The sequence below is a fragment of the Synchiropus splendidus genome, chromosome 10 (genome assembly GCF_027744825.2).
Source record: "Synchiropus splendidus isolate RoL2022-P1 chromosome 10, RoL_Sspl_1.0, whole genome shotgun sequence".
Taxonomy (NCBI): domain Eukaryota; kingdom Metazoa; phylum Chordata; class Actinopteri; order Syngnathiformes; family Callionymidae; genus Synchiropus; species Synchiropus splendidus.
The window spans coordinates 10,687,513-10,706,633 of record NC_071343.1 but is presented as its reverse complement, the minus strand read 5'-3'; the positions used below and the strand labels follow the sequence as shown (position 1 = coordinate 10,706,633).

Here is a 19,121-nt window from a genome sequence, read left to right as displayed (position 1 = left end):
GAGGCTTCATAAAACAGTGTCCTCATTGTTGAGCCCACTAGATGGCACTCTCTGCTCTAAAATATTCGACTTTGAACAACCATTTCAATGAAACCTGATATTATTTTTAAACCAAGAGCGCCACCTTCTGAGCTGTCAAAATAAGGACACTGTTTCATGAAGCTTCACCAGCCCATCACGACTTCTTACACCTGGTAAAATCCTAATCTAACTGTGTCTCCAAACTCCTTCACATGAGCAGCCCCTGAGGTTCGTGGTACTGCGACTGAAAACCTGAGCATCTTCAACTCTACTACGTCACCTCCGATTCTTGTCAGTTGTACTTGACAGACTTCATCAGGTGGTCATAATGTCATAGCCAAGTCGTTTATCAGCAAGACAGCACACACAAATATCAATATTTTGGCCACTTCCAATACATACTTTAGTTTGACCTGAAAGCCAAAACTACAACACCTGTGTTTGTTCAAGCTTCCAGAAAAGCCGTCCTGCGTCAGGAATGATATTTATGGACTTGAAGTTCCTGACATGACATCCAAGTTCAAGACAAGCAGTTAATCTCTGCTTTACTTCTGAATCTCAGGGATTACTGTGGGATGGAAAACCACCGGGGCTTTGACTAACTGCAGCTAATTTGTCACATTTTTGGGAGAGCGAAATGAAAACACCACCTACCGCCTGGAGCTCACGTTCCTCAAAGATCCTGGAGAGGATGAGGCGGCGCAGCGGCACCGTCATGATGAGGACGAAGGGGAACGCCAGTGAGGCCACCGTGGACTTCACCACCCACAGAGCCACGATGCACGCCAGCTGGATGATGGTGAACATATTCATTCGCCATGTTTTCACCTGAAATGAGACGCAAGTTATTGTTGACAAAGCCAAAAAAAAGCAAAAGAAATCCATCTACAACACTTTCAGATAAGGTCCTCACAAGAGCACCATGGAGAAGGGGCTGCGATTGATATGCATGTAGCGCCATCTGGTGGGCAGTTGCGGTTTACACAGTTAGGATCTGCGATCATCCAAAATTGATTTCTTTTCATTTAATATGACACAAAAAAACATCTTGATCAGGAAGTCAAGAATGATGTCTCCGGTCACCTTGGTGACGTAGATGTGGTCCGGGTGGTGCTTGGCAGGAGTGACCATCAGGGTGATGCGTTCGTAGAGCTGAATCCCTGTCAGTGAGGTGACGCCCATGTAGAGGAAGATGCCGAACAGCACGGCCAGCGGGATGAGGCGCAGCACGTCCGTCATTACGATCGACAGACCTGAATTCAAAGTGGGAGACAGTGACTTTGTTGAACGCGTGGGCATCACTGTAACAGTCCAAATGTCCTGTTTTAACTGAAACCTTCTGAGTTATCATCCTGCAGATGCAAGTACTGGATGAAAATAGAGATTTCTTTTTTTTCTCTGCAAGCTTATTGGTAACCACTCTTTCTATGGATATAAGTGAATGGAATTGTTCAGAACCAATTGTTTTGCCATTATATGTTGAGTCAAGTGTGTCCACCGCTCACCAACAAGTACAGCCACAAAGAGCCCGGTCAACCGCTGCTCCTTCACCTCCTGGATCATGGGTTTCTCCCCAGGTGCAGTAGCTTTGCTCATGACCGTGAGGGCGTTGACATGAGTGACCGAGCGCACGGTGGCGGCCGTCAGCCATGGCAGCCCAAAGAGCGGACAGATGGCACCCAAGATGACGATAAGCAGGAGGTCCAGGTGGAACCCAGAGCCTTTGACCAGGCGCCGCTCCTTCTTGCTCACGATCAGCCTGGATAAGAGACAGAGGATGTTTAAGGCATCCAATAAGAGCTTTGTTTGTCATGCTTTGGACGCACGATGTGATCTGAGTCTCCATGAAGATGAGGATGAAGACCAGCAGAGCGGGAACCACCGAGGCGCCCATCATCCAGGTGGGGAAAGGCTGCTTGTCACCAAAGGGGCTGATGAACCACCCTCTTTTGTCAGGGGACGTGACGGAAAACCCAGATGGCACGTTGAGTTTCTGGAGGTAAAGTCATGAAGAGCTTAAAGTTTTCAGGGAAAGGGATCAAAATGTTTACCTGCGTATAGGTGTCAGGAATTGAGTAATCCACCAACACGGAGACCAAAAGAGAAATCGGGATTCCGAAGTCCCCAATGATTCTTCTGGCCTGAGAAAGGATGGGATAGACATGAATGAATTGAAGATTGAATATGATCTTTTTTGTTCATCGTCACAGCTTTTCTTGACAGCACTCTTTCTTCACCACAACGGATCATCCTCCTCCATCTCACCCTGTCCTCTGCTTCCTCTTCTCTCAAACCTACAACCCTCATGTCCTCCTTCACCACCTCCATAACTCTCCTCTTTGTCCTTCCTCTCCACCTTCTGCCTGGCAGTTCCAACCTCAACATCTTCCTACCAATGGACTGGCTTTCTCTCCTCTGTCCATGTCCAAACCATCTCCATCTAGCCTCTCTGACTTTGTCTCCTAAACACCTGACATGTGCTGTCACTCTGATCTACTGCTCCCTGATCCTATCCATCCTGCTCACTCCCAGAGAGAAGCTCAGCATCGTCATCTCTGCTACCTCCAGCTCTGCCTCCTGTTTTTTCCTCAGTGCCACTGTTTCCAAACCATACAACATTGCTGACCTGACCACTGTTTTGGACACTTTCCCTTTCATCCTGGCCGACACCCTTTTGTCACACATCACACCTGACACTCTTCTCCAATGATTCCATCCTGCCTGCACCCACTTCTTCACCTCTTCCCCACACTCTCCATCACCCTGGACAGTTGAGCCTCAGTACTTCAAAAGCTCCACCTTATTTAGCTCTACATCCTGCAACTTCACCTGTCCACTTGGGTCCCTCTCATTCACACACATGTATTGCGTCTTACTGTGGCTAACCTTCATTCCTCTCCTTTCTAAGGCAAACCTCCACCTCCCTAGCTTATCTTCCACTTGCTGCCTGCCCTCACCACAGATCACAACGTCATCTGCAAACATCATCGTCCAAGGGGCGTCTTGCCTAACCTCATCAGTCAACCTGTCCATCACCATGGCAAACAATAAGGGGCTCAGAGCTAAGGTTGGTGCAGTCCCACCTCCACCTTGAACTCCTCTGTTACACCTGCAACACACCTCACCACTGTCTCACACCTGGCATACATGTCCTGCTCCACCTTTTCTGAACCATACGCTTAAGCCAAATTGTACCTTGCCACCCAAAAACCGACTGTTCCGTAGTTTCCTGAGGAAGAAGGCAAGAAAGAAAGTTCCGATCATCAGGACCAAAGACAGAAGCGCCGTGTTGGGTTGGTTGATGACATCTTGAAAGGAAGGAGACGGCGTGGGGTCAGTGGGGTACCAGGACAGCAGTGGGTGCTCTTTAAACACCTGCGACAACAAAGGCCTGTCAGTTTCAGTTTCCCTGTCTCACAGGTCTGGGCTTGTGCTGCGTCACCTTGAAGAGTTTGGAAAAGGTCTCATAGATAAAGATGAGCGAGATGAGGAAAGCGAAAATCTCCTGAGTGAAAGGCGAGATGTAGCGGACCAGGAAGCTGCCTTCTGCTGCCACGATCACCAGCACAATGACGATCAGCCAGAACCCAATCCACACCCGTCCAGTGAGGTACTCAAAGTTCTGAGCTTGGCAGAACTGGTGAGGAAGAAAGACGCTTTGGGCTACATGAGCACATGGCCGCGACCATTGTGTGCGCTGCTACCTTATAATAGGCTTCTTCAAACACCAGCAAAGGTCCTGAAAAGCCAATGATGAGAAGAGGTTGACCAGCTAGCAGCGAGAATATCACTCCAAGTGCTGCGGTGGAGACGATGAGCTCAGTCACTCCCATCATGCCTTCTGTTTTCTCCCCTGCGATTCACACACAAATAATTACAACACTACGTCAGTCAGCCTGGTGAAGCTGTGGGCTTGATCTGACCCAGCAGGCCTCCAAAGGTTATAGTCGGAGACAGAGCCGCGAAGTAGATGAAGATGACGGCGGCCACGCACTGCATATCCAGCGAATCCTTTAAGTCGCTGACGTAGTGCGGGTAGCGCCGGCGGATATCGTGGATCAGCCCACCGAACGGGATCCCAGACCGCTTCAACGGATCTACGTCCTGATCCGAGGCTTCCTCTTCTTCTGGAGTCACCTCTGTAATAACAATCACACGAGGAGAACAGTAACATCTGCTGCTGTTAAATCCTGAAAATAGATTCTCAGCAAAGAAAATCTTTACATTTATGACTTTAATGAATAGTCCAAAAATTGCTGGGAATATGTGTATAAAGATCTGTTTGAGAAGTTAATAGATAAACCCGATGACTTGTAAAGAATTCAAGAAAAGTAGTTTATTTTCACATGAGTTAATGACTGATCGATTGATGTTTCATTTATTGTATAAAAAAAAAGGAAAGAAATGTTATAATTTTAGTTAGAAATTGAAGTGTAATGTAATATGTGAAGTGTTTGATGGGGCTTCAAGACACAGTATCCTCATTTAGAGAGGTCAGTAGGTGGCGCTCTTTGGTTAAAAATGTTGTGAGTTGAAGAAAAATCCCAAAATGCACAAGTCACAGACTATTATTACGTTTATGAATGAAAGCCCCAGGTCACCTTTGTTGTCCAGCACCATTCCAGGGACTGACACGTGCTTCTTCATCTCACGCTCCTTCCTTTTGCGCATCATCTGCTTCTGGAAGTCGGCAACTGTCTTCAGCAGATCTTTACCCTCGATGTCTGAGGGCGGGATGACGATGCTGTAGTCCAGGAACTCATTGATCCCGTTGAGGAGGTCCTGCCTGTCGTCTGCAAAGTACGCCACCTCATGGAAGTTCTGCAGAAGTCAATTGAATCATGTCAACTTGGACTCCTGACCTGGACTATAAATGAACGCAGCCAGGCCCTACCTTGTCTGACATGAGTGTGGAGAAGGAGCGTCCGATCTCGTGATAGTCCATGTTGCTCTGACTCGGGCCCAGGAGAACGAAGATGAAGCGGACAGGAACAGGGACCTCCAGCACAGACTCCAGCAGCACTGCCTCATTCAGACGTACAAACGCCATCGCCGGCTGCTCAAGAAACTCCACACAACCTGAGAGAAAAGTATACAAACACAACCAAGGTTTCTGATCAAATAGCTCTTTGGTTTGTGCTGAAGCATTCCTTGAGTCTTTACGAATCTTCAGGGACGGAAGCGTACGTTAACAACTGTGCAACACTGCATGCCAGAACACGTCACTTTACCTTTATCGAGCCATTTTATTCATTTAAAGGTGTTTTATATGCTTAAAGTAACACTACTCCCAGAGCTTACCCACTAACACAATGACAGCTTCAGCATCTTTGGGAATCTTGGCGAGGAGTTTCATGGATCTGGCTGCAGCTGGATGGCTCCCGGGGGGCAGAGGGTGGAGGGATTTCTTGGAGGAAGGACAACAAATGGATTAATCGTGCAGAAATGTGAAATCAGTGCATGAGTATGGAGCAATACAGAACCTTTTCAAGTGGCTTTGACTGTCACTGCCGTATGGTTTTTTATGTTTTGAGCAGATTTTGTAAATGGGCTGTTATTAAACGCGCCAACGTTTTGACACAGCAAGGAGGTTTTAACACCTCATACACAATAAAGTTTTCGAGAGCCAGCCACGTATTTAATTCGACCCATGTGGCAGCGGCTGGTGCGTGTTCAAGGGCGCCGTTGAGTTTGGCATGGAGAACAAAATCCGAGAATCGGATCACAGATGAAAGTAATGAAATTAATGAGGGCTAACAGTTCCAGAGGGAATTTTCAAACTTCTCTTTTCCAGCGCCATGTTTGAGGGGTCACCGGGGGAAGTCCAAGAGTCGGTGGAATTGTGGTTTCCTCAACTGCCCCTGCATTTCTATTGACTTGATCGCCTCACTAAAATCTCGATCACTTCCCAGCAGATATTCCCGGCAGATATTGGATGTGCTGAAACCCTGCTCTGCGGCACACATCTCAGGCTTGAACCATATGTGCTGAGCTTATTGTCAGCACTACCGAACGGTAGTACAACTTACTTGAATGTCGCCATTGGCATCTTGTCATATACAGTACATGTGAATCTGAGTACCTATTGGATAGTAGTGTCTGAGCATCGGCTTTTGGGCGATGGGTTTACCTCATGTACCATTTATAGAGCTGTAGCTAAAACTAGACAAGCTAACATCCTGGTTTCAGAGGGATGCTACCCACCTGCCCCTCACTATGCCCCTAAAAATGGCTTGACACGAAGGCATACTGTGAATCGGAAAAATCTTCAGTGAGACCGAAAGTGTGGCCTGGGAATAAATTCACTAATCTCATTTGTATCTTATGATTTCTCCAGTCAGCAGACGGAGTGAATTATAAGATTTACAGGTGCACTTCTCTATCCGCTGGTGATGCCCTTCCTCACATCTCAGGCAACAATAATAGTGGCTGTGCATCATACTGTGAACACCACTGCTGCCTCTACTACTCTTTGCACTGTATTTTCGCAGCTTTGTTTTTTTTACCTTCCTAAAAAGCTGTGTTTGACCCTGCCACCATCTAATCCTTGGGCCCCGTGAAGCAAAGCATTGGGTTCAGTACGTGGTAAACCTACTCACTGTCAATAAGCAGCGTCACCGTTGACTCCACGGCTTTCAGAAGGAAGCCCGCGGATGTTGCTCAGATTAAAGATACAAGTGAAAGTAAAGTAGCAACTACATCAGGCTTCATATTTGTAGCTGGATTTGCTGCTGCTTCTCACAATTTTGCAACCAAATGGTTAAGAATGGAACGTAGCGTGAAGCCAAGGTTCATAGATAGATCTCCTTCTGCCACCGAAAACAGTAAAAGTACCCTGGATAAGCTTTATCCCAAGTCCATTAACAGAGAACAAAATACATTGCAGTTTTGACAGTGCAAGATCCGGGATCAACTCTCACTTATTTTCTCTGCTTAAAAGCATTTTTATTCATCTTGGAACACGACCAAAAAGTATGCCTTCCATTAACTGACTGTATCGTGACCCAAGTCCACAAATTTGTAGAGTTTTCAAACAATATCATGAGACCCTTTAGGCAGCATTTTTTTCCGATGAAATATTCCACTTTGACGTCACTATTTTAAAGCAAGTAGTTTGAAAATGCTTCCTGTAAAAGAGAACAATAATAACTCATCTAATGTGTATATTACTGAATTATACAACTTTTAGAGACATTTGTCTGACTCACTAGAGATTCTCATGTGAAGAGCAATATTCCATTAGGCTTGTGCGTAGCAGGTCAGTTTAAGAGTCAATACCAGTCCAGTCAGGGGAGGGGCTGCTTACTGTCTATTTTGAAAACTCTTCTGGCATTTTTCCAGAGGAATTTATGAATGGACCTCCTCATTTTGTTCTTAAGACTAAACGTTTAAAAATCTGGATTAGAATGGGCGGAAAAGGATGAATTCAGCAGTGCCAACAACTCACAAACAGGCTGACGAAGACATCTTGTTTGGGGTCGTAGACTCCTTTGCCGTCCTGCTGTTCCTCTGGTTCCTCAACCACCAGGGGCAGATTTGAGTCTTGCACATGGTTGTGGTTAAAGCTGCCGTGAAGACTGCTGGACGAGTGATGGCGATGGAATTTGTGTTTTAGGTCACTCGGATGACTGCGAGACAAAGAAAAATGGATGGCTAGTTAGCAAATCTGTGTAGATGTCCATCAATATGGTACCATGAAATGTAGATCAGATGAACTCAAAGGAATTTAAGGTTATATATACCAAAACCCTTCCAGTAAATGCCCAACAAGTCTGTATTTCAGTAGTCATTCAAGAGGTTTCCTGCAGTGGTTTGGGACTTAAACAGTAAGTAAGTTAGTAGTCGTAAGTAGTCCAACCAAGGAACACTGTGGATCTTCATCTCCTAAAAGACATTGTGAAAAGGTTGCTAGCATATTGCAAGCCACAAATAGACATTCAACATTCATTCCTCAAACCTTTTCGGTTTGAGCTGCAGCACAACTCTACACAACTACAGCTAAAATTACTTCTGACTTTAGAACCTTAGGAAAACACATTGGGATCCAGTTGACCGACAATACACCCTGAGAATTCAATTCAATGAAATGTGGATCAACAAAGCTCCGGCTCATCTGAGGCTTTCAATATTAGATTGAATCAAATATCCTCAGGCTCAGTACAGCCTTCGTTGTCGCCCAGGTGAACGCCAGTGCCAGCAGTTTTCTCAATATAAAAGAAGAGTCTGAGTTTTATTAATACAGTAGTGACATCAGCAGTGTGATCATTTCCAATAAAGGGATGAGGTGTGAAATGCATACAAGATGTTTCCTGTGGCTCACTTCAGAAGTCTGCTCCACCCCAGGAGAAGGAGACAATGAAAGGGCAGCGTGGATTGATATCTATCTTGGATGCTGAGCAAACTCCCTGCAAGAACACCAAACCAACACCAACCTCGCCAGAGGCTGAGCCATTCAAAGTGATGCATTTGTTGAAATATGTATCCAATTCTGAAGATGTTTACCTCAGTTGGTTTCCATTTCAGTCACATTTTATTAGAAAATAACGTGTGTTTTATCTTTTTAAATAGATAAACATGAACTACTTTTCAAGAAATCAGGCATTTTGCTTTTATGAACTTCAATTCTCCCAGATTTATTCTTGCTATAGCTTGATTCCCGGCAGGGTTTGAATATGTTTTCACTTACAATTATTCACAATATGCACAGTGTAAAGCTTTCAACTTTCATGCTTGGTTTGGACATGCAGTGGGAACTTATACAAACAGGTGGAAAGAGGATTCACCTGAGACTAGAATGCATGAAGTAAATATATATATATATATATATATATATATATATATATATATATATATATATATATATATATATATATATATATATTCTTTTTTCTTATGTAAATACAGTGTGACCCGGAAAACTCACTACATGTGGCTCGGCTGTGACCGTGAGAGCACGCATGCATGACTTGTCTGATAATTCACATTGACAACCCACATGTCCTTCCCTGTTTTTAGGTTACATAACCCTTAAAAAAATCTATAGGGCACCATGTGAAGAGCACTATTCCATTGTGTGTAGCAGGTCAGTTTAAGAGTCAATACCGAGCCAGTCAGTGGAAGGGAAACCTTTGAGAGGGCTGTTGACGTTCTATTTTTAAAACTCCCTTCTGCCATTTTTCCTATGCGGAAGTTTATTAATGAACTTTCTCATTGATATTTTCATGGCTCTGGTACCGAGTAACAGACACGGTTTCATCTGAAGTTTATGCAGGAAAACATAACACCCAATATTGGAGCAGCATTGGTTTCACATGCTATAGCTGCGGGTGATCTGGAAATAATTCAATTGCCTAAACACACTAACCAAAAACAAACCGTATAATTTTGAACCTAGCTTTTGAGACTTCAAATCTACATCAGCAACAATGAGTCAACGCTTTTTATGCTCCAAAGGGGAATAAAAATAAATCGGCAGGTTCATGACCTCCTCAATCAAACCCAGGAGAGACAGGTTTTTCTTTCCTTTATCTTCTTTATCTTTTGTTCGTGATGTCCCCTCCCTGTACCTCCCAAATCACACACCTTTACTGGTATTTGGGTTGAGGTTTTATGAGGTCTCACTGACATGATTATTGTTCGACATGCTATTTACAAAAACATACAGCAGAAAATGTATTTGTGTATATATATATATATATATATATATATATATATATATATATATATATATATATATATATATATATATATATATATATATATATATATATATATATATATATATATGTATAATAACTGTTTTGATTTCATACCAACCTCTTTTGCATTCTAGCTTGGGGAATTTTCAGACAATTCTTTAACTTCAAAAAGTGTTCAACTTTTAAATCACATAGAAAACTTTGAAAAACAACAAGTATAGCTTACAGTATATGGACACACTTGCCATTATGTGTTGGTCCTGTCTACTTTTTAAGTCTTGTCCATCAATGGCAGCAGCATTGCGCACTATTCGTATTGCTGCAGCCATTGATGGATGAGTCAAAACATCAGCATAGATCTGTTGTGTATAGTAAGAATGGGACCGAAGCCATGTATTCTGCTCAGTAGAGATCGCCAGCACGTTTTAATTGATCATGATTTAATGTCATCATATCCCCCACCTCTGTCTCAGGACAAATTACGTAAAACTGGTTCATTCCCCCCGGCACACCTGACACTCTCTCACGGTGTGACGCCGCACACCGGTTGAAAAACACTGACATATAGTGACGATCTGATGACTTGTTTTCAGGTAAAATAATTCCAATATAAATGTTTTATAGGTCCCATGTGACTCACAATAGCGATGGTTATGAGATATATTCATGCTGCGATGTGTGTCTCAGTATTTTTGTGAGTGGAGATCAGATTAACAGTGGCGACCACTGTGCTCATTTTACCAGCACAATAACAGCAACTTCATTTGCTGAATTGATGAATCATTTTAACAGGCACGGCTTACGTTCACTTAGGTAAATCGAAACCTTGACACGTGTGACCATGGGGAAGTCCATGGCACGATGACCAAAGACTCCGCAAATGTCACATTCTGGAAATTCCCAAGTCGCTCGCTCTGACTAATCCTCCCCAACAGGAGAGCGATGAATGAGGGGAGTGATGTCTCTTACGTGTTCGTGAGAAAATGACCCTGTTGCTGTCCAGCAAGTCTGACCACAGAAGTTTGTTACTCATCTGGGGCTTGTTTTGGGGCAGGAAGTGAGAAAAATATTTTGCCTTTGCTGATCAGATGATGACAAGAATTTGACACTGGTGATCGAAGAAGAGTTTGTTTAGCATCCGAGTCTAAAGTTCAGTTGACCATAGTACTCTGAACTTCACTGCTTTCATAGGGATTAGCCAGTTTGAATATGAGCGAAGAAAGACAAGCCATTTATAAATCAATAAAATCTAATAAGGTTTAAAGTATTGCATCAATGATTCCATTGTGGCTACAGTGTAAACTCTGCACCGCAATTTACACCAACTTACAACCAAGTTTGATTTGCTGACCTGTGTTTGAGAAGCAAAGCCCGAAGAACACACGCTCTGTCCTCCGCTCGGATCTGGTCAGAGATAATCATGGTCTCCACCACCAAATGGGCAATACCCGGCAAAGTGTTCTGCTCAAGATCCAGAAGAATGGCACCTGAGAACAGACATGTTTGATGGCTCATTTGGATGCACTTGTTGTCAAAGTCAGCGGAGGAAGGGCCAGACGATGATACGTCTGAGGATCTCTTACCGTGCGTGATGGTGCGTCGCAGTTCAAGCAGGCTGCGAAAGGACAGCGAGGCCACATGCGGCTTGCCCCAACGGTCCGTCTCCTCCTCCACGTCCTCCTCAAACTTGATCCAACGGGCTCGCTCTTTCCAGCGCATTTCATGCTCCTTCTCCACAATCAGCTCGTTCAGCTCTACAAATAACTGACAAAAGTGGAGAGGTTGGATGTTAGGTGTGTCTGGAAGGCAGCTGAGAAGGTCCGCATTTTGACCAGGGACAAAACAAATGGGGCACTTTCTTCGTTAGTTGGTTAGTTGCCACTGGGTATTAGACAAACACACAACCTCCTGGCCTGGGGTTGTTCAGTGGACTGGTCACTGACCCTTCATGTCTCACCAGCCATCAGTGAAATGATACTGAGGGCATAGTACCGCAGTGTGTAACCAGCAGTCAAAGGCCTGGGGTGTTGCAGGTCTTTGTCCCACCCCATCAATCACACAGCTCAGGCCCCCGAGCACTGTTGTCAGTCTAGTGTTGCTTGTTTCAGCTGACACCAGATTGGTTGAGGTTGATAGGTTGGAACAAAATCCTGCTCCACCCTGGCATTTTGAGGACCAGTTTGAAGACGAGCACGACTGGGGATGCATTTTGAATAGGCTTATGGTTTGCAATATCAGGCTTTGCACACAACGTCACAACAAAGCCATCCAGGTACGGCTATTGTTTCATGCTTAAGGCAACCACAGCAGTGGCCACTGGTTAGAAACCTTCTGCGGGTTTCATCAGACATCCAGTATTTATGAATTCAAACTCCGCAAACCTCATGAGTCTTCTTATCCGCAGCCCTTTTCTTCTTCTTTAAGCTGGACAGAGGTGTGGAACTGTTGCTGGTCCGGTTTAGCTGGCATCGGGAAGATTTCTTCACCAGGTGGCGTCTCACCCCAGGATTGTCCTCAAATCTGTGACCTAGACAGAAAAACAAAGAGAGAAAGGCAACTATTAACCTTCCTTGAATAGAGCAAGGAACAACCTCTCATCGCCAGTTTATTCTGAATGAATCAATAAATATCTATATTTCTATGTGTTACAGTGAGCCATAACAATATGACCACCATGATCCTTTTCTAAAGAGACTTAAATGTCCATTCATCTTATGATTTGGCTGGTTTTGTGATGCAACTTTGTCTTGCTCTCCCCTCTCGACAACAACCCCCATCACAAAAACAAGCAAACGCAAGGCCACAACTTTCTTTTGCAAAGACAAATTCTGGTGAGTACATTATCGGAGGCAGAAGCCACAATAAAAAGAGCACACAGTTTGTCAATTCAGATTGTTTCCGCTCCATCTGCGGCTGAGCCCAGAGCCAAATGGATGCATCCTGATCAATAAAGAAGCTGGGGGAGCCGCGGTTGAGTATCAATCAGTTCAATATGATAGACAGCATCCTCTGCTAGGCCTTTCTAAATGTCCCTCACATGACATCCATCAACCAACCAACTGCACCGTTAACCAGGTTTGAGGACATTTCTATTGGAGTTGTGCCAAGATCAAAACTACAAGGTGGCTACAAAACAACACACAGTTGCTGAGATTATGTTCCAAACTGAAGCTCAAAAATGAAAATGGCAGGGATAAAGACTTAAAAAGTAGGCAGGACCAACACATAATGGCAAGTCTCTCCTTGAGCAAGAGTCAGTTTACTATCATCTTGAGTGACAACATCAAACCTTTGACAAGTCATGACCATGACTAGGCCAAGACATTCCCATGTCAAAACCAAGACTTGGAAGGAATGCAACCAAAACAAAAGTAAAACTGAACAAAATCTAAAACTTTGTATCATCACCTTGACTTTGCCACTACTTTCAGATGTTTTTTGACCACAATGTCTACAGTCAAGAACCTCAGCTGAATGTGTGTCTACACACTGGCCTCATCATGTATTTCAAGTGCAGTTGTACTACTTACGGTTTGGTTCCTCTGGTGTACCCAGCTGACTGTGGATGGACTCTAGCAGGTCATAGTCATCGAAATCTAAAACAAATTCCTCGAAATCCTCACAACCCTCTGCATTGGACTGAGAGCCATGGTGCTGCTTGGAGGTACCAAGACCAGCCTGGATGCTGCCCTTACGATCTTGACCATGGTTTTCGGTACAAAGTTTGTTGGCTTCACCGAGTTCTCCTCCTGCTTGGTCGTCCAAGGCCTGGGCGTCCTGTCCATGTCCGTGGTTGTCGTGACCGAGGTTGACGTTGCTTAGTTCAATATCAGAGTCAGTCTCTGTCTGGGCCAGATTTTCCTGTCCTTCTTTGTCTGTCATCTCCACAGCCGGTCCTGCCGCCTAGCCTCCTTGCTCGAGGTGGACTCACAGCACATCCACGGTTCCCAGCTTTCAAAAGCAGTTCCTGCACTCTGTTCTAAAAACCCTGGGTCTTGAGTGACCACTGCAAGCAGAGTGCTGTTTCTTGCACTGTCCAATTGGATTGCGCAAGCAGGGAGGCCAGTATCAGGATGTTCCACAGGAAGATCTACTCTGATGGAACAACAGTCGCTGAAACAAGGGTGCCGCCCTTTTAATGAGGTGGAAAAACTATTGATCATTGTAGCTGCACTCTATTCCTATCTAAAAGTAGAGCAGAGAAGCACCAGTGCTTCCAAAACCCGCTCGACTTGTAAACACATGCACAATTACATGCCCAAGATCCACTCATTTTTTAAAATGAAACTTGTTTTTCTTTTTTCCAATGGAAAACAATATATAAATCAGAGCTAATGCCACATTTTTGCTTGCATCAATTCATTCTTTACATGTCAAAATTTGCAGTAGGGAATATTTAGTGTACTTATTCAAACTAAACCGTAATGCTTTAGAATTTAAAGTCAATTAATCCAACGTGAGATTTTTATTTTTTTCCATTAGTAGAATAGATGTGTATCAAAAACCTGGCCCTTTTTGAATCTCTCTGAAAGAAGAATTTGTTAGTGGATGATGGGCTTTGTGAAATGGTGTCCTTAGTTTGGAGGCACACTAGATGGCACTCTCTGTCTCCCAAGGCACATTCAACACCAACAAGTGATGCATTGTCTAATATTCCTTGTTCCCTGCACACGGATGGATGGGAACTCTCTCCCCCGTCACATGGCTCCATGGAGCAGAAGAGATTCTAGGGCAGGTCTAGGGCTGGTTATTTTGATCCTTGACTCACTGCCATCTACTTTAATGGACAACTAATTTAATAGGCTGCTGTGTCGACTAATCGTATCATCGGCAGCAGCAGATCCTGAGGGCTACAAAACCAAACTGCTGCATTTCTCAGCCAATATCTGACAGGCGTTACGGTACAAACTTGTTTACTGTCTGGAACAGAACCACAGTGAAGCACCAAGTGAAGTGGAGCTGCTAAAAGTTCATGTTCCATCAAGGCCAAACTCCGCTCGCTCCAAATCCAATAACTTGTGCAAAGCGAGTGTAGAAACAGAAAACAGGGCCACTAAACAGTCGATGATTGCTTTGCTCCAGTAAAGCAGGAAAGGCCAGAGGCGGCATCCAGTCGAAGGGGAATCCAATGCACTCCCTCTGTTAATTAAAGCCTGTGAATGCTGGGAAAGTTCAAGCCCTGCAACACAGCGCTTTCTTGCCTTAAACCTCTGTCTGTGTCTTCTTGTCTCCCATCAGAATCAGGAGACGCCGGTCGGCAATGATGGGGTCCCCCACCTTTGATGATACGATCCAGAGTGAAGCCATTTGCGCTGATTCGAACAGATGAAGCGCAGGCCTCGCTGGGACAGCAGCGCTTCAGTCCCAAGAGGACATTAGATGCTGCACTTTGGTTTGGTATTTTACACTGCGGAGTTGGAAGTTCAACTGCTACAACTTCCGGCAACTCCAGGCAATGCTGCATTGCATTTGACTGGACCAGAATTTCTACATCTAAATTCAGAAAGACACGAACAACTTGTGGTACTCTACCTGTCATGGTCGAGTCCTGGCGTCTAGTGTTGGGGTTGAGGAAGCTTCATGAAACAGCCTCCTCATTTTCCCACTAGATGGCACTGATTGCTATAAAATCCATTGAATTGAACTGTTTCAATGAAATCATACATACTTTTTTAAACTGGGAGCGGCACCTACTGAGCCCTAAAAACCAGAACACTGTTTCATGATGTCTCATCCTCAGGTCACTACTGTCTGTCCTCAGCCACCTCCCATCTGTTGATGTTTTCATTTATACGACCGATGAATAAAATACAGTGTAGAATCAAACCTACTTTTCATGTCATCCAGGTCTGCGCTGGCCAGCATCTGGGCCTCTGCTTCATCTGTCGGCACCTGCTGGTAGACGGCCGCCTCCAAGCCCGTCATGCTGCCAATGCAGATGCGCTCCCGCAGGTCGTAGTTGCTTCGTTGGGTTCCCGCCATACGATGATGGTTAGGCTTCCTGCAGAACCAGCCCCGAGTTGCGGTGGATCCAAAGAGTTCCGATCCTGGATGAAAACTGACAGGGAAAATGTTCTGTTTTGTTTTTAATCAGGATTGACTAAATTTATTTTATTTTTTTCCTGAAAAAGGACATCTAATTTCACAACTCTTGACAAATTTGAATAGTACTACTCTCTTAATACCAGCAGGTGGCGACATTTCACTTACAAGCCGAAACAGTTCCTGTCAATTTAAACTGAGGTGACCTGAACAGTAAAAAAGAAGCACTGAAAAAAAAACCATGGTACTCACACAAGCACATGCACTCACACACTGACTCATCATGTAGCTCCTTCACTCTTCATACCATCAGACATCAATAATTCAGCAAGCCTCCAAATAATGTGTGTTGTAATGGTTTTGCATGTTTGGAATTCAAACACGTCCCACCATCATCAAACAACTCACACACAAACGCTGTACTTGTACTCTGCAATACAAACGTTTTTACAGCACAATCTGAACTATCATTATTTTTTGACTGAGTACATAACTTTTTATCTGTGTATAAATGTATGTGACCGTTTTCCATAGGTACACTTGTTTCATAAAGAGAAAAGTGCATAACAAATCCAAACAAACAATGAGGACTTAAAATCTGTAATATTTCAATAACTAAATACTTCCATTTTATTCACACCTGTTACACTCTGCTCCTTCACTATCCAGTGTCCCCCTCTGGACGATGGTGGTATCGGTATCGTCTCCTTCATTGTGAACGTCCCCGAGTGTCAGAGTCAGTGTGGAGGAGCTGGACGACTGAGACTCCTCATTTTCAGTGTGGAAGTTCGCGAGTGGAAGGGGTTCTTCCAAGTTCTCTTGGCTCCCCGAACTAAACTGAGAGGAAGAAGATCAGTGAGAGAAGTGAGGGATGACAGTCTGTAAGCCAGGAAACAGACATCAAATAAACACAGGTGAACGTGTAAAAATGAACAGACGTTCTGGATTTGTGAAATATCACGTAGACAAGGAGAGAGCATTGAGGCATAAAACGTCGATGAGATGTTAACAAAGAAAGTCATACATTGCAAAAAGCAAATACAAAATGGATTAAGCAGCTAAAGCAGCTAATTTTAGATTTTGATTCAAAATTCTACATATAGGAAAAGAGCAAAATATAAGAGCAAAGAACAAAATATATCCTCACACATATATATAATATTATATAATTATATAAAAGATCATTCAACATTTTAGAAATAATATTATGTAGTAAAAAGTACTCACAGTAATGCATAATTATACAGCATAGACGGAGGAAATGTTTTTTTTCTAGTACCAAAGTAGCAAAATACTATATATATGTCATGTTTTACTTTTATTATTAATGAATACATTAAAAACACATTTTTTTGTTTTTATCAAAATATGAAAAACCAGCAACAATAGATTTTTCTTTTTTTTGTATTTAATTTATTTTTAAAAATAAACTTACACCAACCACTGAAACCACTGGCGTTGGCAGGTGCATTCACCTGTCCCATCGGTGCCTCATTTTATCTGCCTCATTTTACCTGTGCCTGGACTTCAGGTGGCTCTGTGGGCGTGGCCGCTCTCTCCTCTGCATCTTTTTCAGACTCGGCCTCTTCCTCATCTACCTCGTGGATGGTGGGCGTGACCTCGGAAGGTGGCAGTGAAGTCTTTTTCTTCTTCCTCTTCTTTTTGTGCCGCCGGTCTGTGCTGTGGACTCTCTTGCGCAAGCGTGTGGGAAGCGGTAGGTGGGTGGACAGTGGGTGGTGGGTATGGTGGAAGGTGTGTCTGTGATCTGAGAAGAGTACAGAGTCATGTTATTATTATTATTATTATTGCAGTTGTTATTATACACTTGGGGAATATGAATCATTTTTTTATTATATATATATATATATATATATATATATATATATATATATATATATATATATATATATATATATATATATATATATATATATATATATATGCAGCATTTATCCTTTTTTGTAAATAGCTTTCTTGCTTTAAATAGCTTTCTTGCTTTGCCCAGATTTTGTTTTTGTGAACTGAATTATTGGATGAGTCTATATCTTCGGTGAGGTATGCAGAGATGTGTAGCTCATTTCAAAAGACAGGCTAATAGGCGAAGTCAAGTGTGTCGCTCTCGTTTCCCAGTCCTGTCCTGATTCAGTCAGACTGTCCTAACTGTTTAGAGCTTTAAATCCTCACACTCGAAGTCCTTCTCCGTGTAATGTCGGCCCATCCTGTCTCCGGCAGCAGAGGTGGAGTCGCCGATGATGTCTCCAAAACGCTCCACTGACAGCGCTTTCTCCCAGTCTTCCTCTGCCTCCTCCTCTTGCTCTTCCACTGAGCTGCCATCATCTTCCTCGCCTTCTTTAGCCTGAACAGAAGAACAAGCGTAAACACTTCGAGCTTGAACTGATGTTTTGAGCCATTGAACAAATATGTTGAAAATGTCAAAATATCACCATAAAATATTTAAATGCCGTTCAGCAGCCTCACACTGAACAGTGATTATGTGCCACACTCTTTTCACACATTTTCAGTTTTGTAAGGATAAGACATCTGTTGTACATTTTGTTGTTTTATTTTAAGTTATTCAGCATATAAAATACTGTATGTATTGGTGGAAATTTGAAAACTCGTTTTGTCATGGACATTTTTCTTAGTGAAAAGATTCATAAAGACTGTTAAAGACAGCATTATTGTACATGACACAATTGTCACAGAGTTAAATTCAGTCACTTTTTTGTTTGAATTCTGGATCCCTCTTTGCGTCCCTGGTTGCCTCCACAATAGAAATCCATCTTATATTTAGCGCACTGTGTCCAATGTGAAACAATACTTTAGTTCTTGCTATTTATAACTCAAAGACCAACCTCCCCGGCACAGCTTCAGTCCCACTCACATCCAGAAAACACCAACACACACAGAAGCAGCAGCAGCAGCAGCAGCTGCAGCGAAGTATAGTAAAACAACCCGTCTGTGGATGAGCTGAGTCTTTATCCTCGAACGCGGGTCAATAACACAAGGACGAACTAATGCACCGCAGCCGCAGGAGGTTGAGCGTTCAGCGAGAATCACTTGTGTCCCAGGTTGGTCACATGACCAGGCCAGGGACTCAGGTCACCATAAACAGCCCCCTCTGCGGCCTCATGTTTCTCTCCTCGGTGACTCTATTATCTGCTGATCACCGGTGGGACGCCGCGACAGGATACAGTCTGTGCCAGGTGACCTTCATAAAGATGGTCTTGAATGAATGTCGAATAATGAATGAATTTAAAATATACATTTTTCACAAACAAAAAATGCAGCATATAATATATGTGTGGACAACATTTCCGGTTTGCTAACGCCTGTGTTGTAAACAGAGGGCATTCAGAT

General features: G+C 43.5%; 1 protein-coding gene across 3 annotated transcripts in view; it reads right to left on the bottom strand.

Moving 5' to 3' along the window:
- slc4a3 (solute carrier family 4 member 3) overlaps window positions 1-19,121 on the bottom strand; it is a 31,613-nt gene that overhangs the window by 2,149 nt on the left and 10,343 nt on the right. The window contains exons 3-22 of one of the 3 annotated variants that reach the window (XM_053876562.1): window positions 17,946-18,117; window positions 17,276-17,526; window positions 16,402-16,598; window positions 15,551-15,777; window positions 12,101-12,246; window positions 11,303-11,483; window positions 11,071-11,206; window positions 7,469-7,649; window positions 5,323-5,428; window positions 4,916-5,100; window positions 4,623-4,842; window positions 3,945-4,160; window positions 3,726-3,874; window positions 3,464-3,658; window positions 3,217-3,396; window positions 2,073-2,162; window positions 1,848-2,014; window positions 1,527-1,780; window positions 1,105-1,274; window positions 676-849 (exon numbers count right to left, since the gene is read on the bottom strand). In XM_053876562.1, coding sequence (XP_053732537.1) covers window positions 676-849; window positions 1,105-1,274; window positions 1,527-1,780; window positions 1,848-2,014; window positions 2,073-2,162; window positions 3,217-3,396; window positions 3,464-3,658; window positions 3,726-3,874; window positions 3,945-4,160; window positions 4,623-4,842; window positions 4,916-5,100; window positions 5,323-5,428; window positions 7,469-7,649; window positions 11,071-11,206; window positions 11,303-11,483; window positions 12,101-12,246; window positions 15,551-15,777; window positions 16,402-16,598; window positions 17,276-17,526; window positions 17,946-18,117 — 3,597 coding nt within the window. Of the gene's footprint in view, window positions 1-675; window positions 850-1,104; window positions 1,275-1,526; window positions 1,781-1,847; window positions 2,015-2,072; window positions 2,163-3,216; window positions 3,397-3,463; window positions 3,659-3,725; window positions 3,875-3,944; window positions 4,161-4,622; window positions 4,843-4,915; window positions 5,101-5,322; window positions 5,429-7,468; window positions 7,650-11,070; window positions 11,207-11,302; window positions 11,484-12,100; window positions 12,247-13,249; window positions 13,837-15,550; window positions 15,778-16,401; window positions 16,599-17,275; window positions 17,527-17,945; window positions 18,118-19,121 lie in introns of those variants that run through there. The other 2 variants (XM_053876563.1, XM_053876564.1) reach the window with 2 other exon arrangements.